Source organism: Pollicipes pollicipes, unplaced genomic scaffold, assembly GCF_011947565.3.
Source record: "Pollicipes pollicipes isolate AB1234 unplaced genomic scaffold, Ppol_2.1 Scaffold_2555;HRSCAF=2994_pilon_pilon_pilon, whole genome shotgun sequence".
Classification (NCBI taxonomy): Eukaryota; Metazoa; Arthropoda; class Thecostraca; order Pollicipedomorpha; family Pollicipedidae; genus Pollicipes; species Pollicipes pollicipes.
Genome location: NW_023596136.1, coordinates 9,715,501 through 9,737,534, shown reverse-complemented (window position 1 = coordinate 9,737,534; position 22,034 = coordinate 9,715,501). Strand labels below are relative to the sequence as shown.

General features: G+C 53.8%; 2 protein-coding genes across 2 annotated transcripts; one reads left to right on the top strand and one right to left on the bottom strand.

Moving 5' to 3' along the window:
- The first annotated feature begins 9,205 nt into the window (after nt 1-9,205).
- Nucleotides 9,206-13,808, top strand: LOC119111692 (engulfment and cell motility protein 1-like). Its single transcript, XM_037235500.1, has 5 exons — nt 9,206-10,934; nt 11,330-11,452; nt 11,938-12,110; nt 12,527-12,657; nt 13,569-13,808. Exons 1-5 carry the CDS (start codon nt 9,237-9,239, stop codon nt 13,724-13,726), a joined length of 2,283 nt encoding a protein of 760 aa, XP_037091395.1. The 5' UTR covers nt 9,206-9,236; the 3' UTR covers nt 13,727-13,808.
- Nucleotides 13,809-15,995: 2,187 nt separating this feature from the next.
- On the bottom strand, nt 15,996-19,193 carry LOC119110126 (D-aminoacyl-tRNA deacylase-like). Its single transcript, XM_037233868.1, is given in 6 exon segments — nt 15,996-16,139; nt 17,225-17,460; nt 18,145-18,208; nt 18,211-18,234; nt 18,596-18,692; nt 19,055-19,193. Coding segments are annotated over 5 exon segments (489 nt in total). The 5' UTR covers nt 18,639-18,692; nt 19,055-19,193; the 3' UTR covers nt 15,996-16,017.
- Between the last annotated feature and the right edge of the window lie 2,841 nt (nt 19,194-22,034).

Genomic DNA, 22,034 nt, shown 5'->3' with positions numbered 1-22,034 from the left:
AAATATACGCCTCTCTGGGATATCTCGGATGTCCCATTATTGTCCGCGGCCTCGGGCATCCCAGTGCTCTCCTGACACGAGCCGAAATATGCTCCGCGTGGGGGGGGGGGGGCCGCCACCACTAACTAACCACTTCGATACCAATGCGCGGTGGATTTGTTTAAACAGGCAGACCAGGGTTGTAAACAACACGGCTCCAAAACAATTCAACTGGACAACAGCATGCAATCGTAATGCCAACGTACGTGTTCCTGTCTGCAGGTGGCCATGCGTTGTCCAGCGGAGTGCATAAATTGCTGGTTGTCCTGCACCGAGCTTGTTATGTTAATGACAGTTTGCGCCGGGGCCGCCATACTCGTTACGCGGTAGCCTGTAATGAACGTCGGTCCAGAACTGCTGAAGGAAGTGCTGTTATGACCGGCTGTCAAGCCGTCCACATCACTGAGTATCAATACAAATCTGATTCCGGCATAACGTCATTAACCCATCAGCACTGGGGTCATTCTACCTCTCAGCCCCGAACGTCTAGGGCTCAAAACTGCTCCTCTTGGGAAATTATACCACAATGGATAGTTCAACTCAGGGTCAGCGAGGAACAAAGTTAGCTTGAGGATGGGTTATTTCTCACTATGAACAAATGGACTCATCAAGTTTGCAGCTCAATTACGCAGCAAATTAGCGGATAGCGTGACGGTGACTGAGGCTTGTGGTAACGACTTTCGCGTTTTTGCAGTCGTTCAAGATTAATTACCTCCCTAGGCCTGATGTTACGATCCATCCTGGTAAAACGTAACGCTCCTCAGTGTGATGTACCTCGCATGGCGCGTGCAAACATGCTCCGTTGGCTAACCATAGGCAACTCAACATTCGCTTCGTCAAAACGCGATGCCAAAATCGCCCAAACATTTCAAAAACTGTCAAAAAAAGTCAAGCGGCGAACAAAAAGTGGGCTTCCATGCTGGTACTAGGGGTCGCAGCGAAACACACATATCAGTTGGGTAAAAAAGGACTATCGCACTGGCTAAAAAGCTTGCGTCAGCGCGTGCGGCGGCGCATGTGCGTTCCTTCAAAATACATGGATGCAGTGGTCTGCGGGCGTCTTACAAAACGGATGTTCGACTTCAGCAGCTCAGGCAGATAATGCCATGAAACCAACTGCATGATGCATGCTCGTGACCCAAAAGCTGTCCGACCCATGGTGGCGTCCACAATTGAAATAATGAGACTCCTTATTTTTTCCGGGCAGTGGGCACTTGAATAGACCACCAGGGGCACATTACCGGTTCGGTCAAGGGCTGAAGGGCCACTCCGTCCATCGCGAAGCGCTCTCTGGCCGTAATTCTGACGTCACGGGGCGGGATCTCCTGGTCGATCCTGAGGCCATTATAATTATACATCACATCATATGGTTCCCCTCCCTGACACGGAGGACCTTCTGACCCGCGCAGTTGGTCCCAGATCAGCGTAGGAGCCCTCACGGAGGCAACAACATGCCTGATCGCCGCAGGTGGTCCAATCATGGTCTTAAAGACTGCAGCTCCGTGCTTTGCTGTGTTCTTCATAGATCCCAAAGACTACCTGAACGTACGTTTTAGATGAAACGGGGTCACAAATTTGCATTAACAACGCTAATCGATGTACGTCTTAAATGTTAAGGATTCTGCCAGAACTCATTGCTGATAAGAACTATTTAATATGGTTTTGAACATGCGCGCTCACACGCCAGCAACAACAGCCTGATGTCCGGCGTTGCAGTCTGCATAGGCCGCGCCTGTGGATTTGACACTAAGCGGTGGCCAATGAGCAAACGAAAAGATGACGCATCTTGAGGAAGATGGCTGATGAACAAGGCAGATCTGCATGCATGTTAAATGTGGGGCAAAAGTAAGCTAAGCGCGACTGTCTGAAAAGTTGGGGGGGGGGGGGGCAGTTAACACTGCTGCCCCTCACCTTGAAAAGTGGAGGGGTCATAGGCCCCCTTCCCCCCCCCTTTTTATGTCTATGTGGCGATCAAAGACGAGGAAGATATGATTGTCGAGTCATTCATATCCGACGTTCGTGAGAACGGTTTCCATACACCAGTCAACTGGCCCTCAATGAATGTTGCGTAAGGTACGGTGGCGCAATTAAACAATGATGTATTAATGAACATATTCACTGAAAAGACATTTTGTTCCCTACAGCAGTCTTTTCCACTTATGTTTACCATGGGCGTAGGAACGGGGGGGGGGGGCAGGGGGGCCATGCTCCCACGTTTCAAGGTGGGGGGGGGGGGCAGCAGTGTTAACTGCCCCCCCCTTTCAGATTAAGGCTGTGTTTGGCCTACTTTTGCACTACAATAAAAAGATATGCCGATTTAATTAGTTCACCAGCCATTTTCTCACCATGTGTTCTCTTTTTCGGTTGCTCATGGGCCACTACTTAGTGCTACAGCCACAGGGCCGACGCCGCGTGGCCTATGGAGACGGCAACGCCGGGTATTGAGGCTGTTGTTGCTATGACTTGCGAGCGCGCATGTTCACGCCATGTTACATAGCATTTATCAGTGTTCAGTTCTGACCGAATCTTGAACATTTCAAGATAAACATGAATAAGCCATGCTGATACAAATTTGGGATTCCCATTTCACCTACAGTCTACGTTCAGGGAGTCCTACAGAGTCTATGTGACAACTATTGGACCACCTGCGGCGATAAGGGATATTGTTGCGTCAGTGAGGATTTCTGTGCTGATCCAGGGCAAAGCGCACGGGCCAGAAGGCCTCCCGTGTCCGGAAGGGGAACAATTTGTTACGATTTATCCTTCTAATGGCCTCCGGATCGATGAAGATATCGATCGTCACCAGCATGACAGCCAGAAGCCACTTTGCGATAGGACGGAATGACGCGTCAGGCTTTGACCTGAAACGTTAATGTGCCCCGGGTGTTCTACTCAAGGGGTCCTCGCCTGGAAGGAAATAAGGGGTCTCAATATTGTTGAGTAGAGTGGTAGCCTCGTTACTGTTCAATAGAGTGGGTTGAAATAAGTTAAAAGAAAACGAACAAGGCCATCCCACGTTCTTGAGAACGCTCATTTTTTCAGGATGGATTAGTAAAACAAATTACATTGACATGTGTGGACATGCCCGCCTACAACCTCGAGTGCAAGGACAGTGATGGCCTGGGTTCCAGCTTCCGAAAAACCAAACGGCATCGGCCACTGCAAGTGTCACCAGACGGCGGACGCCGTGGTAATGTATCTTCTGGACAGATTGATGGTCACAGCAACCCGAAAAATAGAGATTTTACATTTATTCTTCGAATTCCCCGACCAGATTCCAGCGCCACTTTGTGGTGCTTTAAGACCCAATCCGTTCCTATCATCGATTTGAAAATGCGCAAGTGAAATATGCGCCCAGACTGTCTTCTAAATGTAAGGCTTGATGTCCCGAAGTGTTCAAACGTGCTTCTTTCAGAGGCGTCATTATTTTCGAACACCCGTTGGCCACGACTTGGTATCGGCTGCTCGGCCGACGCTGCGCGGCCATGGCAGATCGATGGATCATATCGATCCCTTGGACGGACCCAGCTGTCTCTCATCGTACTCACGCAGCCAGCCATCCCTGATCCAATTGTCAAGTTCTGCCTCGTACTTGGCGCGCGTCTCCGCCGGCACCGGGTACTCATCCACCGCGCTCAGCAGCTAACTCGGCGGGCTGCCCCCGGCCCACTTCCACGACACTACCCAGCGCAGCAGAATGGGGTCAAATGTCACGCAGAAGTCCTCGTTCTCACCCTCAGTTTCACATTCCGCCGCGGCTCCTCGGCAGCGACAACACACGCCTCACCCACTTTTCGCAGACAAACTGCACGTCAGAGGGCGAGCGGACAGTCACTCCCCTTGAGCCTGGACAGCGTCCATCCCCATTATCACACCAAACCCGACGGGCTTTTCCCTGACCACCAGGGCACTCACCAACACTGCCCGGCAGCCTGGCACGGTGAGCTGAATGTCCCCAGTGCCCGCACACTCCAGCTGCTGGCCGCTTACAGTCACCACGTGCACTGTTCGCCTCCGCCACCGACGGCACACGGCCCCGCGCACCAGCGTCCGCGTGCACCCAGAGGCAATCAGCACGGTGCGCCGTGCTCCGTCGATTTCCAACTCTCTCACCGGTAACGCGCCAGTAAGATGCCTCAGTCCCGAGAGGAGGCCGGCGCAGGTGCCTCTTCTCACTCTCCGTTTGGGCAGCCGGCGGCGATGTGTCCCCGTGCCCAACAACGGTAGCACCGAAGGGCGGGTGGATCACCTCCGCGTGCCGTGTACGGACCTGCAGCCGACTGCCACTGCCCGCCTCCGAAGCGTCGGTCACGCGGGCACTCGCGGGCGATGTGTTGTGAACTCCCGCAGGTAAAACACGGGCCTCGCCGCCTACCGCCGCCACGGTCTGCCACCGCCAGCAGACATGGCGGCCACGCCCGACCCTTCGCGTAACACGGCGCGGGCCCGGTCCGCAAGTTCGTTCAGGGAAAGCGAATCCATTCGCGCTCCCGCCTTCAACACCACAGCTTCCGTAGTCCCGCCACAAATGCACAGCACAGGCCACCTTCGCTGACCCCCCCGAACAGGAACGCAAGCTGCTGGAGCTCCGCGAGGAAAACACCTACCGATTCCCCGCCCCGAGCTTACAATCCATAAATCGTTCATAAGCCGTGAACTTATCTAACGCAAAGGCCCTCTTCAACGCACCTCCTCTATCTTCTCTGGATCCTTCCTATCCGCTACTGGCAACTGCCGGTATACTGACAGCGCGCCTCCCTCCAGTCTCAACGGTATGACGATTTCCTGTCGCATTTCCGCTTGCTCTTCATCGCACCGACAAAGCGTGCATATCCATCTCCATTTTCTCGATCCACTCCACGACATTTGCCCCGTCCGATCCATCAAAGTTAGGTGTCAACTTAACATCAAGTCCCGCCATAATGCCGAAATAGCTTGCATTGTTCAGACACTGACATTACCGCCCCCCCCGCCCCCCCCCCTCCCGTGCGCCGCTCAAACCACTTCCGCTCCCGGCCGCCGCCGCCCCGCCGCCAAGCGGCTGAAACTCGCACTTCGGGGCAGAGCGTAGGAGCGAGCCGGTGAGAACTGATCATTGCACATCACAGCAGGGCTCTGGCTAAGCAACCGCTTACGCACAAAAGCAGATCAAATCGCTTACGTTGAATGATAGACAATAAAATGTCCGTTGGGCCGATGCATACCCAATGCAGGCAGCTTCTCGGAGGTTATTCCTGCGATGGTGTGGTGTAAGGAAGGGTAATTCGAAAATATACTGTTGTAGGTGTTTTACATATGTTTTACAGACCAATCAGTAGCACCCAAAACGCTAAATTGAAAAAAAGATTTAAAAAACTAGTAATTGATCGAGAAATATGGAGCAAACCACCCATACCACCAGTTTGCAGTCAGTCATGCGGGAGACAGCCGGCCCAGGGCAGTGGCCGCCGACGGCAGACGGCAGCAGCACCCAGTTAAGAGATATATGGCAGAAGAGTCTTCATTCTGTGGATTGATTTTTTAAGGACAATTTTCAGTTGTGTGGCTGTTGTCACACTGCTTTTGACAGCTTCAAGCTTCCGAATTCGTTTCTGCCTAAAATGTTGCGACAAGTCTTATCTCTTGAAAACCAGCCAGCGAAATGAAGGCGCATACAAAATTTGTCGCAGTGTGAGCCATCAATTCGCCTTCAAAATGTTCACCAACCTATGTCCAGGCCGTATCTTGGCATTTACCCTCTGGAGGCAGATGCCTCCTCAATGACCCAAAATGCCTACCCGCGCGTGGGGTTTCGCCTCCCCAGGAAAGGCAATGTTGAAATGGACGAATAATTCTGGGAAGCCGGGCAGCCTTATTTACCGAATGACACAGACGAGTCGAACAGACAAGATTGTGCACCTGCGAGAAACAGCTCTAGGTGCATATCTATCAAAACAGTCGTGGCATCTGAATAAGAAACGATAACAACCTTCATCTATAGCACTTCCCCCCTCTTTCCCCCTCCCCCCCCCCCCCGCACCCTCCGGTCATAGGGCTCGCTTTCCAGAAAATGGTTTGTGAAGCACGCCCTGAGCTTGCCCCCCATTTTTGAAACCTTCCTATGCTTATGATGTATACCAATTCTTATTAGTGAGCTTTTCGGTGCTATCTGATGCTTACTTCAGTTTTATTAAATGTGGAACGGTGTTTCGCATAATTCAATATCTTTCGCTTTTCGCCCATTGTTTTTTAAGAACAAAAGGATGGAGCCCTGATGGAAACAAGCTGACCTTTGTTGAGACACCTCTGACGCTATTGCCAGCCCTTTATCCTTCTGAGTTCAAAGGTTCAGGGTTTCAAGCACGGTGGATTTTGGAGAAGTGCATTCTTGATTGCAGGAGTCCCGTACTTAATCGCATTTTGCTATTTTGTTTTTTTTACCACAAATGGCCGCTGACAGACCGGCATGATGAGATTGCCATGGATGTCCAAGTCTCGACCTTTTGACCGCGCCCCTGGCAAGCACGCGCGTGCAAATCGGAACGTCGGGAAAGAGGGATAGTTGTTAGACGGCGCGTAATAAATTGCACATGCGTGCGTAGTACTTAACTCGGTTTACAGTGGTCTTTTGGAAGTTTTGCCTTCTCCCCAACTCCTGTCTTGAAGTCTGGCGGTTATGTCCCATAACAGACTTGACTTATTAATATCACAGACTTGATTATTAGACTTGGAAATATCATCGGCCGAGGTGGCCGAAGCGTAGATGTGCGCCTCGGGTAATTTTCTTTCTTTCCCACTACGTTCCAGCTCAGTCGCCTATCTTAGCTTCTTTTTACGAGGAGGAAGAAGTAAAGACCTCTCACTCAGTGCAACGAAGCATAATGAGTAGTGGAGCGCGTGCACAAACTTGACGGCCTATGCCTGTTGCCAGCTGCATGCCTGGGATAATTTCTACCGAACCCTCATTCCTACCACACTGCAAGTACTAAGTATTACCGACCATGGCAGATGATGGCGATGACGTCATGCGATTTGGCAGCTGGTAGACGTATGTGTAATTCTATTGCCATGGCGTTGGGAGGGGCACGGACACTACCGGTTTTTTAATATATATAAGTATCCTCGCGATAGATTTAGCGATGTATGTGGCATGGTGCTCAGACATGACAGCCTCAAACTGTTACGCTAGTTGTTTGTAGTAAACCCCAGGCGGTCGCCCATCGTTCTCAGACATTGAATGTGACAAGTCTGTTGATCTGTCCTTTGATCCAAGGCTGCACTGATCTGTTCTTGGAATGTTTCTGTCAGTACTTGCGGTCGGCAGGGTGGTTTTATAGCTATCTCATTTCAAAGGTAAGATCATCTTGTCCAGCTTCGTGATCTCTATTCATATTTTACCTGAAACAAATGGGTTGCCTTGGATATCGTGTTGTCCCAATATTTTGGAAAGTCCTGTCTTGAAAGACCAATATGACACCTAATGCTCACACTAAGACCCTAATGCCCTTTTCAGATGTTGTTAGTCACCCTAGTGTTTCTTCTGTGTCTTGTAAAAAATATATAGTTGGAGCATGTGTTGTGCATTGTCTGGCATCCTGGAAATACTTACTTTTCTTACATGTGATGTTCTAAGATATGGTTTAAGCAGATGTTGTGCATTAGCTGGCATCCTTGAAAGGCTTACTTTGAAAGATTGAGGGAGAGAAGCCAATAACTTTCCCAAGGCATTTTTCATTCTAATGTGATGGAATATGCAACTTATCAGCCAGTCACAGTCCTGGAGTGCAGATTCTGTCATCATCATAACAACTGAAGTGATGGCAGGGAGGAAGTGTAGTCCTGTTACAAGATGTTGGCAGCATTATCCAAACTAAAAGATTACTAGAATTGATATCTATGTTATGCCTTTGCAGTGCTGCAGGTGTACCACATAATGCTATTGCATGCCACTCATCCTGGGGTTTCACAGGAATATTTTGAAGTATGCCCTGAGGGTGGGGACACTCCCATCAACCTTACCATCCATGAAATTCTTAGTCAACAGCATGATGTTTGGCAAAAGCTTAACAAACTGCAGTGCTTGATATGACTTATTGAACACTTTGTTGCAAGTTGTCCCCTGGGACAGCAGCTGTGACTGCCCTCAGACAGGCTCAGTTATGGGCTGTCTCATAGAGTTCTCACTTTGCAAGCCAATTTCACTGGGATGTTGTGTAACTTCTCAACTTCTGTGTGCATGTAGTTGTTGCTGATTTTCTTGAAGTCAAATATCTGGCTGAGTACCCAAGTTTGTAGGCACTTAACATGTGTTGGAATGCTTTCCTCGAAACATCTTTGGGAGATGAAGAAACCCCCTTGCTAGATGAAGGTCATTTGATTTTGGTCTCTGGTTTTGTTTTTGTCATTGCATTCCAGTAATGCATTGCTTATCTCATTTAATTGCTGATTCAGATAATGATTTTGAGAATTGGAGATGAGTATTTCAGATTCAAATCCTGATTTACACAGTTTCATTTTGTTGCTTTCAGAATTTTCATTTCTACTTGGAATGGCACATGATGTCATGGCTAATAAGGTTGTTGCTGACGCAAAGGCATGTGAGATGTTGTCTGTGGTAATAGCCACTGTATTGCAGTGGGGGGGGGTCACAGCTCATGATTGGTCTGCCAGGCAGGAATGCATATAAATACAGTGTAGGCTTTTCCTCCAACTTTGTAAAACCACTGTTTTTTCTCTATGGGCTTTGAAGTTAGCTTTGAAACATCCTGCACAGGTGATTTTGGCTTCAACCTCTGATTGCCATTGTTTTTGACAGCTGACTCTGACTCTGTCTTTGGTCCTGATGTCCTATGGCCCCGATCACCAGTGCGTTTTTTATTCTTGTTAAGTTTGTTGCTCTCACTTAAGCATTTCTCATGTTTTCTTACTATGCCTACTCTCAGCTGGGCAGATAGAACAAATGTTGGAAAAATTATCTGGTAATTGTGGACCATTGTACAGAAAAGTTTTGCATCCATCCTCTGTTGTGGAGCTGGGAGTGTTAAGTAATTTATGTAATGCTCCATGGGTGCTGCTGCTAATGCTCCTGCGAGTCCTTGCATGCACTGCTCTGGTCTGCTGAGCGAGGTGCGGCGCGTCCGTCTCGCGGCAGTTGGTGTGCTCACCTGATTGCGCGCGTGTCTCACAGGTGTGTCGGGCCGGGCCGGACGCGAGCCGCCATGCCAGAGACAAGTAGTGCCAGCGTGGTGAAGATCGCCGTGCGGATGGATGGCAAGCAGCCGATCCTGACTGAGGTCGACCTCAGCCAGCCGCTGCATAAGCACATCCTGGACCTGGCCAACTCCTGGGGCCTGGCCGAGCCCAAGCAGTACGCGCTCAAGTTCACCGACAGCGAGGAGCGCTACATCACAGAGAAAAACAAGCTGGAGGTGCGCAATGGCTGGGTTCTGTTCCTGGACGTGTCGCCAGCGCGCGCCACGGCCACCATCCTGCAGCAGCTGAAGTCGGAGGAGGCCGCGGAAGGACTGGAGACGCTGTGCCGGCTCAGCCCGGACCCCACGTTCGCGGCCGAGTTTATCTGCGAGGGTGGCCTCCAGCTGCTGATCGGTGGCATTGAGGCTGACCAGTACGGTGACGCGGCGCTGCCCAACGCGCTAACCAGCTTCCTCGAGCTGATGGAGCACGGCATCGTGCTCTGGGAGGTGCTGGAGGCGCGCTTTGTGTCGCGCGTGGCCGCCGTGGTAAACCGGCTGGCGGCTGACGGCGCCACGGCGCGCGGCGCGGACCGCACCAGCCGCGTCGGCGATCGTTCCAGCCAGATCAACCTGCAAACGCGGCCCAGCCTGCTCAATGAGCAGCTGAAGAAGGCGCTCCGCGCTGCGCTTTCCATTCTGGACAGCGTGATCGCGAACGTGCCGACCCGGCACGAACTGATCAGCGGGGAGGTGGAGATGTACCACCTGATTACGCACCTGCAGCGCGCCGACGCCATCGTCCAGCAGAACTCGCTGGCGCTCATCAATGCGCTGTTCGCTCGTGCTGATGGCCGCAGAAAAGAGGAGTACACCATCAGCCTAAACTCCAAGAGCTTTCGCAATGTCATCCAGACGTACGTCATCAACGTGAAGAGCAGTCAAGATATGGGCCAGGAGATCGCCCACCAGCTGTACGTGCTGCAGACGCTCAACCTGAACCTGCTGGAGGGGCGCATGCGCAGTGCCGTCAACCCGCAGGACCCGGAGGTGCTGGAGAAGATCAAGCAGTTGCGGAAGCTGGCGCTGGACGATGAGAGCAAGGGTTCGGCCGGGCGCAAGCCGGGCAGCTTCGCGAAGGACTACCAGCAGCTGGGCTTCCAGGACGGCATCAACCCGGCGCACGACTTCAGCGAGACGCCGCCGGGCGTGCTGGCGCTCGACTGCATGCTGTATCTGGCGCAGTCACACGCCGAGCTGTACACGCGACTGGTGCTGGAGAACTCGTGTGGCTCCGACCACGAGTGCCCGTTCGGCCGCACCAGCATCCGCTTGACGGCGCTGTTGTGTCGCATTCTCAAGGTGGGCGAGCCGCCGTCCGACCAGGGCAGCGTCTTCTACCCCATGTTCTTCTTCCAGGAAAATCCGTTTGAGGAATTCTTCTGCATATGCATCAACCTGCTCAACAAGACCTGGAAGGAGATGCGCGCCACTACTGAGGACTTCGACAAGGTGATGTCGGTGGTGAAGGAGCAGATCACGCGTGCGCTGCACGGCCGCCAGAAGCTGGCCGAGGGTGGCGGGGGTAAGCTGGAGGCGCAGACGCGGCCCGACCCGCCCTCCACCCTGGATGAGTTCCGCACTCGCCTCAACAACCTCACCTACTCCCAGATCAACACCATCTGGCAGCAGGAGCAGAACACCAAGGAGGAGTGGGAGAGCCAGGTGGGTCCCGGCGTCGGCTGCCGACCGGGGGCATCCCGGACGGGCTGCTGGCACCAGTCAGAGCGACCGGCCGCCGCACGGCAGACTGTTCCGCCGTTTAGTCAGACGTTGCGCAGACCGCGTGACACATTGCGCTGCTGTGCTCACTTGTATGCAATGAAAGGCAATTACAGTTCTTGGATAACATTGAAGGTATATTTTGTGATATATCATTGTTTTCTGTACTTGACATGTGTGGAAGTTTGATTGGCACTGCCAAAGGACAGGATGCACGGAAGTTATTCCATATCTTTCCCGAAAGGAGACTATGGGAATGTTGGTGCCGTCTGCTCCCCCCAGTAAGTCCGCGATTGAAACCGCGGCGGCTGCTGAATCGGTTTGGCCGCCTGCTTCAGGCGCGTCCGATCGTGGAGTTGCGAGAGCAGGTGACGCCGGACATGCTGGAGCTGGTGCAGATGCAGCGGCTGCAGTACCTGGTTGAGGGCACCCGCTTCACCAAATACACATCGCGTGGACAGGTTTGTGTCCGGCGCACTGACGGCCGTCCCTTGTCCGATGTTGTGCAGTGCGGGATGGTGACGGCGCTCGTCCTTCTGTGTTTCTTTTAGGCAACGGGAATGGGATACTAGATGAGCTCACAACGGATCGGCGCTTTGCATAGGATTGCTTAAGTGCAGATGGGTCGCACCTCGATGTAAGTGTTCGTGTGATATGTTCTTCGTCCGTCTAATGTGTCACGAAACAGCTGCATCGCTCGCATGTGTGCTCCGGATTGTCTGTTTCTACTTCTCTGCATCGTAACAATTCGGCGTCAGTTTCTGTATCCATTTACTACTTAACATGCCTCGCTGCGCAGTCACGCAGTCAGTTCACTTGCACTTGGTTTCACCTTTACTGGGCGTAGAAGTGCGTGGTATGTGAATCGGGGTGCGCTTCCTACGCATCGCTACCCGCTGTTTCGCGGCCGGTGCCGCCGTTCTGAGGGGCGGGCCTCCGGCTGCAGCGCGCCAAGGACAAGTTCTGGGTGGTGCGTTTGTCGCCCAACCACAAGCTGCTGCACTACGGCGACTGCAGCGAGCAGGCGGCGCCGTCGCTGGACGAGCTGGCCAACAAGCTGGCCGTGCAGGAGGTGCGCGCGCTCGTCACCGGCCGCGACTGCCCGCACATGAAGGACAAGTGAGCGTCGATGGCCACTGAGACTGCCGAGCCGAGGGCTCCGCAGACACAGCCTGGTCTTGAAACATGTTCACGTGTTTTTGTTAAACACGCGTGCGTGCCTTGTACTTTCAGCCAATTGCCGCCTTTGCCCGGCCGAATCGTTACTTGCGCTAAAAAGATTATCTATGCTCACTGCGAGCACCCTGGCGAAGGACCCGCACGCACGAGTGTCGTGCGCTGTGGCGTGGCCGTGCATAGTGGTCACGTTGAAATCGATTGATAGAAGTAACACAAAACTATCCGTGTCCCAAAGCGATCGCTCAAAACCGACGAATTTGCATTTGTTCGGAATGCGTCCGCCTCCTCGTCTGCCTGCTGCGCGCTGCTCGCGTGTGGGGCCGCTGTCGTAACCCGGGCGGTGACGTGTGTGTCAGGGGCAAGAAGTCGACGTTCCAGTTGGCGTTCTCGCTGCTGCTCGACTCGCCTGATGGCGGCTCTCTTGACTTCGTCGCACCCGACGAGAAGACGTTCGACTACTGGACGGATGGCATCAACGCCCTGCTCGGTGAGCTGTCCCCGCCGCCGGACCCTCGGTGGCGGGGGGGGGGGAGGGGGCGTTGAGCTCTTGACGGGGAGGGGCGCAGCGGCACCGGACCCTCGGAAGGGGGGGGGGGGCCGGGGCGGCGCCTGAAGGGCCAAGAGCCGGCAGTCTATTGTTCGCGATTGTGTAGCTTTAACCGCGTTTGTTCTCGTTCCGAGGTTTTTATTTTTATGTGGTGCCGTTTGCGCCCTTTTGTTGGCCTGATGGTATGTTTAGGATATATCTGTGCGTTTAGCTAGTGACCCGACTTTCCCCTTTGTTTTGACCTGGCCTGCTGGGGATATGACGGGATTCCGGTGACATGACTTACCGGAGATATGACGGGGCTCCGGTGACATGGCCTGCGGGGGATATGACGTATGGGATATGGGGATATGACGGGGCTCCTGTAACGAGACCTGCGGTGGGATATAACGGGGTCCCTGTGATCTGACCTGCCGGGGGTAAGACGGGGTTCCTGTAGCCAGACCTGCGGTGGATATAACGGGGTCCCTGTGATCTGACCTGCCGGGGGTATGACGGGGTTCCTGTAGCCAGACCTGTGGTGGATATAACGGGGTCCCTGTGATCTGACCTGCCGGGGGTAAGACGGGGTTCCTGTAGCCAGACCTGTGGTGGATATAACGGGGTCCCTGTGATCTGACCTGCCGGGGGTAAGACGGGGTTCCTGTAGCCAGACCTGCGGTGGATATAACGGGGTCCCTGTGATCTGACCTGCCGGGGTATGACGGGGTTCCCGTAGCCAGACCTGTGGTGGATATAACGGGGTCCCTGTGATCTGACCTGCCGGGGGATATGACGGAGCTCCTGTAAACAGATCTGCGGGGAACATAACGGGGTCCCGGTGACCCGAGCTGACGTGTTCGGTTTGGCAGGTAAGCCGATGACCTCTGAAGAGGCCGGCCGTGATCTGGACATGCTGCTGGCCATGGAGATCAAGCTGCGCCTGCTGGACACGGACGGACTGGAGATCCCGCAGCAGCCGCCGCCCATTCCGCCCGACCCGCCCAACTACGACTTCTGCTGTGACTGACCTGCCGCACGCGGCGAGCAGCGGCGGCCACCGCGCACCCGAGGCCGGGCCCGGCCGGCCAGGGCGCTTACCGCCCGTGCTTCTCTGTATTTTACAGCGCATCGTTTCGACGGAATGAACGTTGTTTTGCCCCGGCATGCAGAGTAACCGAGCGGAACAGGCGCGTTGGGCGCCGCTCTACCATACGGATCTCGCTTACTTGGCCGCGGCATCAGACGCCACTGTCGACCGTAAGGCTCATAGCTCAAAGCTCTCTGGGTGCCGCTTCGCGAGCCTGTGGTCGGCAGGCCGTTGCCTTTGCTCGGAGCAAGGCGAGCTATTTTGTGTTCGACGTACTCGCCGCGCCATCCGCCCGCCGCCGCCCGGCACCTCTGGCAGACCGGACGGGCGCGCGCCAGCCATCCGCCCGCCCCTGCCCGGCGCCTCTGGCAGACCGGACGGGCGCGCGCCAGCCATCCGCCCGCCGCCGCCCGGCACCTCTGGCAGACCGGACGGGCGCGCGCCAGCCATCCGCCCGCCCCTGCCCGGCGCCTCTGGCAGACCGGACGGGCGTGTGCCAGCCTTGTTCGTGCCGGGCTTTCGATCCGTTCTTGCAGGTCACAGCATGCCAAAGCTTGTTTGTTTTACGCAGGTCTGGCGCCGTTTTCTGGCGCTATAGAGCGCTTACAGGCAGTTGTGAGTACAGTTTGACCAGTGGTCGGTCCTCAGCACATACGCACTGATTGTCAATGTACTGCTCTGTGGGCCGTCGTGACGTGCACGGCAAGCAGCAGTTATGGGAGTGAGGGACACCGTCTACCGGCTAGAGACGGTGGCGGTCTCAATGTCAAGCGAGTGGTGATTGTCTCGTCCCGCTGCTGTGCCCGCGTCGAGCACTGCGCGCATCGTAAGTTTTCATTGCATGTGCTTTTCAGCTCTATGTCACGTGCCTGAGAAGAAGTGAATTTCGCCAACGGAGTGATGGAAAAGCAGTTCCTTGCTACCATATGTACGTTTTTATATGGACGGATGTGTACCATTATTAGTCCAGGCATTGCATATTTGACTATATTCTTAAATAGACACCGACAGAGAATCCGATGTGTGTCAGGGGCAGTGCGACACGCCGGACTCCGTTCAACATATCGGAAGGGCATCGCACGCGCGTAGGCAGCTGGCTGGCGAATGCGTCGCATTCCGGGGATCTCGTGGCACCACCACAGCATAGCAAGGATCCCAAACCAATGAAAACCGAAAGGCGCCACGACACGACTGGTAACGTTCGGGGCAATGGGATCCTCCGCGTTTTTGGAGTCGCGACAGCAGACTAGCAGTTGACCAGGGCTGCGGCGACAGCGGCTGGGTTTCTGGACGCCGCCGGATGGATCGGCTCCCGCTCGCGGACCGCCCTAGGAGTGTCAGCTGGCGCCACGTGCCGTCAGCCTCGGACGCCTGGACGGAGAGCGCGGCAGGGATCTGCAGCGGGGCACCGGCTGGGGCCGTCCCGCGGCGTCCGCTGGGGTCTGCAGCGGGGCACCGGCTGGAGCCATCCGGCAGCTTCAGCTGGGGTCCGCAGCGGGGCACCGGCTGGAGCCATCCGGCAGCTTCAGCTGGGGCCCGCAGCGGGGCACCGGCTGGGGCCGTCCGGTGGCGTCAGCTGGGGTCTGCAGCGGGGCACCGGCTGGGGCCGTCCCGCGGCGTCCGCTGGGGTCTGCAGCGGGGCACCGGCTGGGGCCGTCCGGTGGCGTCCGCTGGGGTCCGCAGCGGGGCACCGGCTGGGGCCGTTCGGTGGCGTCAGCTGGGGTCTGCAGCGGGGCACCGGCCGGGGCCGTGCCGCGGCGTCCGCTGGGGTCCGCAGCGGGGCACCGGCTGGAGCCGTCCGGTGGCGTCCGCTAGGGTCCGCAGCGGGGCACCGGCTGGGGCCGTCCGGTGGCGTCCGCTGGGGTCCGCAGCGGGGCACCGGCTGGAGCCATCCGGCAGCTTCAGCTGAGGTCCGCAGCGGGGCACTGGCTGGGGCCGTCCGGTGGCGTCAGCTGGGGTCCGCAGCGGGGCACCGGCTGGAGCCATCCGGCAGCTTCAGCTGGGGTCCGCAGCGGGGCACCGGCTGGGGCCGTCCCGCGGCGTCCGCTGGGGTCCGCAGCGGGGGCACCGGCTGGAGCCATCCAGCAGCTTCAGCTGGGGTCCGCAGCGGGGCACCGGCTGGGGCCGTCCGGTGGCGTCAGCTGGGGTCTGCAGCGGGGCACCGGCTGGGGCCGTCCCGCGGCGTCCGCTGGGGTCTGCAGCGGGGCACCGGCTGGAGCCGTCCGGCGGCGTCAGCTGGGCTCCGCGCTATCAGCGGAGCCGTCGGCGCCGCCGCCAGACGGCGACTCTAGTGTGATCGTTACGGGACCGTCGTTCTGGATCGAAACTTGCATGTAGGCGGCGAACAGTCCATCTGGAACGAGCGCAAGGTGAGCTGGGACCGCTGGTCGTGAGACAGGGGCCCTCTACTGTGGGCCGGGCCGCACCGCGCGACCTGACTCCGGTCGTCATGCAGGATGGCACAGACACACCTGTCTCCGAAGGGCCCCTGGAACCTAGACAGCTCTTCTAAGCAAAAGGTAACATCCTCATATAAGGACAGTGACCTCGTTTGACCTTTTGAAGAACATGGTGACCAAAATCATACAAGACCACTGAGTTTTGCATTTGGATAAGCCATATAGATTACGGCACGCAGTATGTTCCTTAAAACAAAATGTTGGTCTGGGTCATTCCAGGTCAGTGACCTATTCGGATCTTTAAGAAGTTTATGGAAGGTCCATAATACGGCTCCTTTGATCAATACATTTGAAGTGCGCACCAGAAACTACCCCATACAACAAGCCCTACAGTAATAAAGCAGGTTTATGTTGACCTTGGCATGACCTTAATAACGGACCTAAGGTCAATGTTATTTGTTCATTCAATTGTTGTGCTGTCAAAGAAAGTATCTCAGAGATTGCATCTCACTGTTGTATCTCACTGTTGGATCAGATTGAACGATTCCCTAGAAATTGTCCTTGCTGAGACGCGTTTGACCTGCGATAAGTCAGCGACCTCACAAGGTAAATCTAAATATTTGATGCCAAACGATCCGCTATTCAATTGTCTACAGCTATGCAAAATTTGGCGCGGCTACGCCCCGACGTTCGGAAACAATTCTCGAAAAACCTTCGGCGGTCAATTTGACCTCCCACCCGGGCGCGTGTAAAGTCGCGTGAGTCTGCCGTTTCCCCAATGTTCATTACAGCGGTCCAGAGATTGACGCCTGTGAACCGCCATCGTAGCACGTGCAGTGCTCAATCGCACCAGCACCGTCACCACCCGAAGCCCGTATCAGCTCCAGACGGGTGCTGACCGCGACAGGCGGACATCGGCCGACCGCTGGTCACTGGCAGCTCTGCGGCTACACCGGTGGCGAGACACCCGGCACGACACCGACCCCCGAGAGCGTAGGTGTCGTGGACACGGCAGCATAGTCGGGCAGCGCTTCCCTACCTTTGACCTTCTCCGAGCTGTATTCGTCGCGAAGCCGGTCCACGAAGCGCTGGTACAGCTGGCGCGCTTCGACGCCGCCCATGGCACGCCGGAAGTCGGGCTTGTTGCCCTGCAGCTTGCCATAGAGCGTGAACTGGCTGACACAGAGCACCTCCAGTCCACTGTCGCGCACTCCGCACGCCCACCGCTTGCCATCGGCGGCCTCGAACACGCGCAGGTTCAGCACCTTGCGACTCCTACCGACACATGGTCAGAGTAGTCTGGCACTGGCCTGGTCTCACAGTGCCCTACTGAAATAGCATACCTCTCCCCTCTCCCAGCAGAACAACAAACATGAAATGGTGTAAAGGACACAAATTACTGCCTCTAGTTGTGAGCCAGATCATATAAACACCTGATGTGTTCACAAGGGCATTCTATACAGTGAACATGTTTCAGTGCCACAAATAAGATCACTGAACTGAGCCCTCAAATCTGGCATGTGGTTGAACATTCCATGCTGACAAAAATGCTGTCTCAATTTGTGGCACTATAACAGACATTTTATGCTAAGTGCATGTGAGGCATGCCAATGCAATGCATGTTGCATCATATTTCAGTTAGTCAGTTGCTAACTGTTGGCACTGCCTAAATGGTTATTTTCCTTGACCCAGACATGGCTTAGCTACTTAGCTACAGCATTATTTCTCTCTCTCCCCACCCCCACCCCCCTCCCACGAGCAGCATTTTGTATTAAAAACAGATGTGTTATACCCTACCAAACATTGGCACAATCGTGCAAACATATGATGATCATGAAAATACAAAAAACATTGTATCAAGAGCATGTCATGTGACTGAAGTCTGAGCCTGATAGTAGATGGAAGGAAGTACAGACAAAATCATATATTTTGAAGACCAACAGAAAGTGATATGCTTACATATATTCTAGATCCTTATCTGTATCATCTCTTGAGAGGCCAACTAGGATGCACAGGCCTTTTTAATGCTACTGACTAGCTGCCCATCAACTGAAATAATAATGTCAGCCATTAGTACAGTGCATGAAGAATCATCAGTCATGCCACAGTTACAATCTGACCATAATCCTCCATTTCATTACAAATTATCTGAACATTCTCACAACATTTAAACACGACAAAAATAGCCGAACCGCAAAAGCAATGGACATCAAGTCCTGAGCTCTCATTCATGACAACAATTTGTCTCGATGTCACAGGGGTGCAGGCTATAACTTAACATCATCAAGCAGAAATATTTCTGAGCAAGTACAATAAGCATTCAAATCTGACAATGAAAACCGGAAATGGCAGACATCCTACATTCAAAATGACACAACCAAAATGACAGTATTCCAACATTCAATATTACCTGTAACACTTGCGTTGGACACCCTCTGAACGACAACCTTCATGGCTTAAACTTCTGTAAATAAGCAGATGCTAATGTGGCTCATCAGCTCCAGTGCCTGAATGCATAGGAGGGGAGAGACTGCATAGCACTAGAGAGGGGAAGCACGGGAAAACCACACATGTGCCATTTTGCTTCCACAGACTTCCACCGAAAAAATGGCCAACAGGTACCCTCACCCAGAATCTCAATTTGTTGCATACATATGGGAAAAAACCGTAGTATTAGTAAAAGCTTGGTTACATGGGGCGCCGGGCCGTTCCCTCGGCCAGCATAATCCACACATGCCACAGGGCTGATTGGTGAAACACCGCCCCGCCCCCCCCCCCCCCCCCCTCCCTCCACACCCTCCAAACGCTGCCAGGCCACACTGGCCCTGTCTTAACCGATGCTGTCCCGGACGTCGTGATGAAATCGCACCTGAGCACGAGAACCTGGCGAGAACTGTTTCGACCTAGCACATCCAATAAAGCATTTGCACCTGGGAAATGGCATTGGTTTGCACCAGAACCACAAAATTATTAGTGAAACTCGCTTCCAGCCTGCCCCCATAGAGAGGATGCATTCACCAGTGATTTGTTCCGAAGAACTCAAGCCGAAAGTGCTTTGAAATAGTCTGTGTAGAGGAGTACAACATACAGTAACAACAACATGTGGTGGGGATGGGATACGGCGGGCCAGACGGACTCACATCACCCTGGGGCGCGCCTAGAAAAGATCGAACGCGGATCCTCCTGAACGCGCGCCTGTAGTGGTTTTGGTGCGTTTCAGATGTGGCCGCACGGGAGACGTTCGTATTGTCCAAGGTACAAAATGTCCAAAGGCCACCTTCGTTCGCAAGGGTGTTAGCGAGGACATTTCCCGCGATGCCACAATGTCCCGGTATTCACAGAAAGGTCATATGTTGGTCGGTAGGTAGCGAACGCATTATATTGTGGATGTCATACACTCACGGGTGGTTGAAATCATCGATTCGCTGAAGGGCCTGCAGCGATGCCTTGGAGTCTGTGCAGATCGTAGCCTGACGAATACGTCTGACTGGTATGCAACAGCACTCGTTTTGTATTGTATACGTTCGCAGAGAACACCGTGCTGAAGTTTGGAAGATGTCCGGTGAATCGAAAGTCAGGACCGACGTCTGCCACACCGACCTGGTCACCATGACCAGATCCATCGGTGTTAAAGAAAACGCATTCAGCGTGCGTATTTCGGCACTCCAGTGAGGCAGATTGTTCCTCAACAGGGGACAATTCCGATTTTAGTTTTAAATTGATACTCTTTTGAGGGATCATTGTAAACCAGAAAGGCATTAATGGAGGGCTACGAGCAACGCGTATGCATGGGATGCCAAGGGCTCGTTGCACCTGTTTGACAGCGTCGGATAGGAAACACAACTTTCGCTGCCGTCTTTGTGGGCGCGGCTTATTGGTTTTAAGAGTAGCGCATACCGCGTGGTTCAGCACACTTCGAGATGTGTCGTAGTACCGAAACAGCAAGAAAGAACGTCGGTCTGTCAGCACTGGCAGGTTGATGTCAGCACGGATCGCGAGAGCTGGGATCGTGCGGAGGGCCCCTGTGATCAGACGCAGGCAGTTGATTGAAAGGGTTTTGAGCGTTTACAAAGGTTGACCGAGATAGTGCTGAATATGGAGAAGTTACACTCCAGTGCCGATCGGATGAGACCTGTATAAAGTGTGGTAAGTGTCGTTCCGTCTGCACCTCAGGTATCACCAGCAAGGCGCCTGGAGGCGTTAAGTCGTTTTAAAGTAACGATTTCTGACATCCCCTGTGCGTGCTTAGAAGGTTAGACGTAAGTCCAGTGCTATTCCCAGAAATTTGTGCGACTTGCGGGATGGTAGAGGAATACCGCAGATTTGTGGAGAGACGGCAAGTGACGGTAATGGACCTCGTTTGAAAATGAGCGTAGCGGACTCCGGAGCGGAGAGAAAGAAACATCCCCATTCTGCGCACCAATTCACACAATGCTCGATTGCTTTTTGTAAGACTGAAAAAGACTCTTGACAGCCTATATGTGAACTCCATGTAACAAGGTCGCCAGCAAACAGAAAATATCGGATACATCCAAGGGTGTTGGGAAGTGTGAGAAAAATATCATTGATGGCGATAAGAAACAGCGTTGGAGAAAGTACACCGCCATGTGGAACACCATGATCCGTGCGGTGTCAGTCATATACCGTGGACTGGCAACGTACATTCAGGGAGTGAGTCTGTAGAGAATTGCAAAGAAAATACGCTGTGCGGCCCCTAAGGTCAAAGGTATGTAACTTGCAGATCACGGCGTAGCAATGGACTCTGCTAAATGCTTATGTGGTGAGGTCAATAAATACAGCGACGTTTGGGCGTTGTCAATCGCACTTGGCCTTTATATCTGTGTTGAGACCCATGATGCTTTCTGCTGTACCATGGCTACTTCGAAATCCACTTTGGAGGGCGTCTAGCAGCTGATTTGTTTCGAGAAACCATCGCAAGCGTGTACTGACCATTCGTTCCACCACCTTACATGCACGATTTGTGAGCGACATCGGACGATATGAGTTGGAGGACAGCCTTTCTTTGCCGGGCTTCAGGATTGGAATGACCGTGCTTTGGAGCCATGCGTCTGAGAAAGTGTGATTGGTCCAGCGATTGTTGAAAGCGATTAGGAGTGTTGAAAAGTTAAGAAGATAGTACAAAAAAGCAGAGAAGATTTAAAGAAAAGTAGATGGGATGGTAAAAAAACGAGTTAGTAGCTCATTAGCCGATCAGGGCCAACCGGAGTTTTGTCGCAGCATTTGGTCAGGGGCAGTTCAAGCTCACGCGTGGTAAATGGAGCATTATAGGCTTCATCGTGATCACAGGTAAGCTCGAGGGTGGAAGCTCTATCAGTTAAACATCGCTTAACGCCGGGTGAGTAGATGCTTGAGGAGGACACAAAGGCAAAGTGTTGCGCGAATCTGCTGGCGACCTCACGTGGATCGGCTACAAATCTGCTGGCGACCTCACGTGGATTGGCTACAACGTCGTTTCCTTTCGCAAACTGTGGGAAAGCACACACCTAATTTCGGCGAGAAGCCTACGAGCGGACATGTTCCCAAACTTAACTCGACGGCGTAAAGCGATTGCGCGTCGAAGCAAAGTCCCGCCACGCGGTTTGCCTTTCGCGACGCAACGTCTCATAAAACGCTTTGCGCGCTTTTCTGTACAGTTCAGCATGATGGGCGCAAATGTATTTTGGAAAATTTCTGCGCGCCCTGCGTCGAAGTGCCTTTGTCCGTTGACAGCGCCATTTCCACCATGAAGAATCTTCAGTCCAACCGGGTCTGGAACGCTCCTGAAATGTTTCGGTAGCGGCTGAGAGGACGGCAGTGAGAAAATCTGGTACGGTTTCTCTTAAATCATA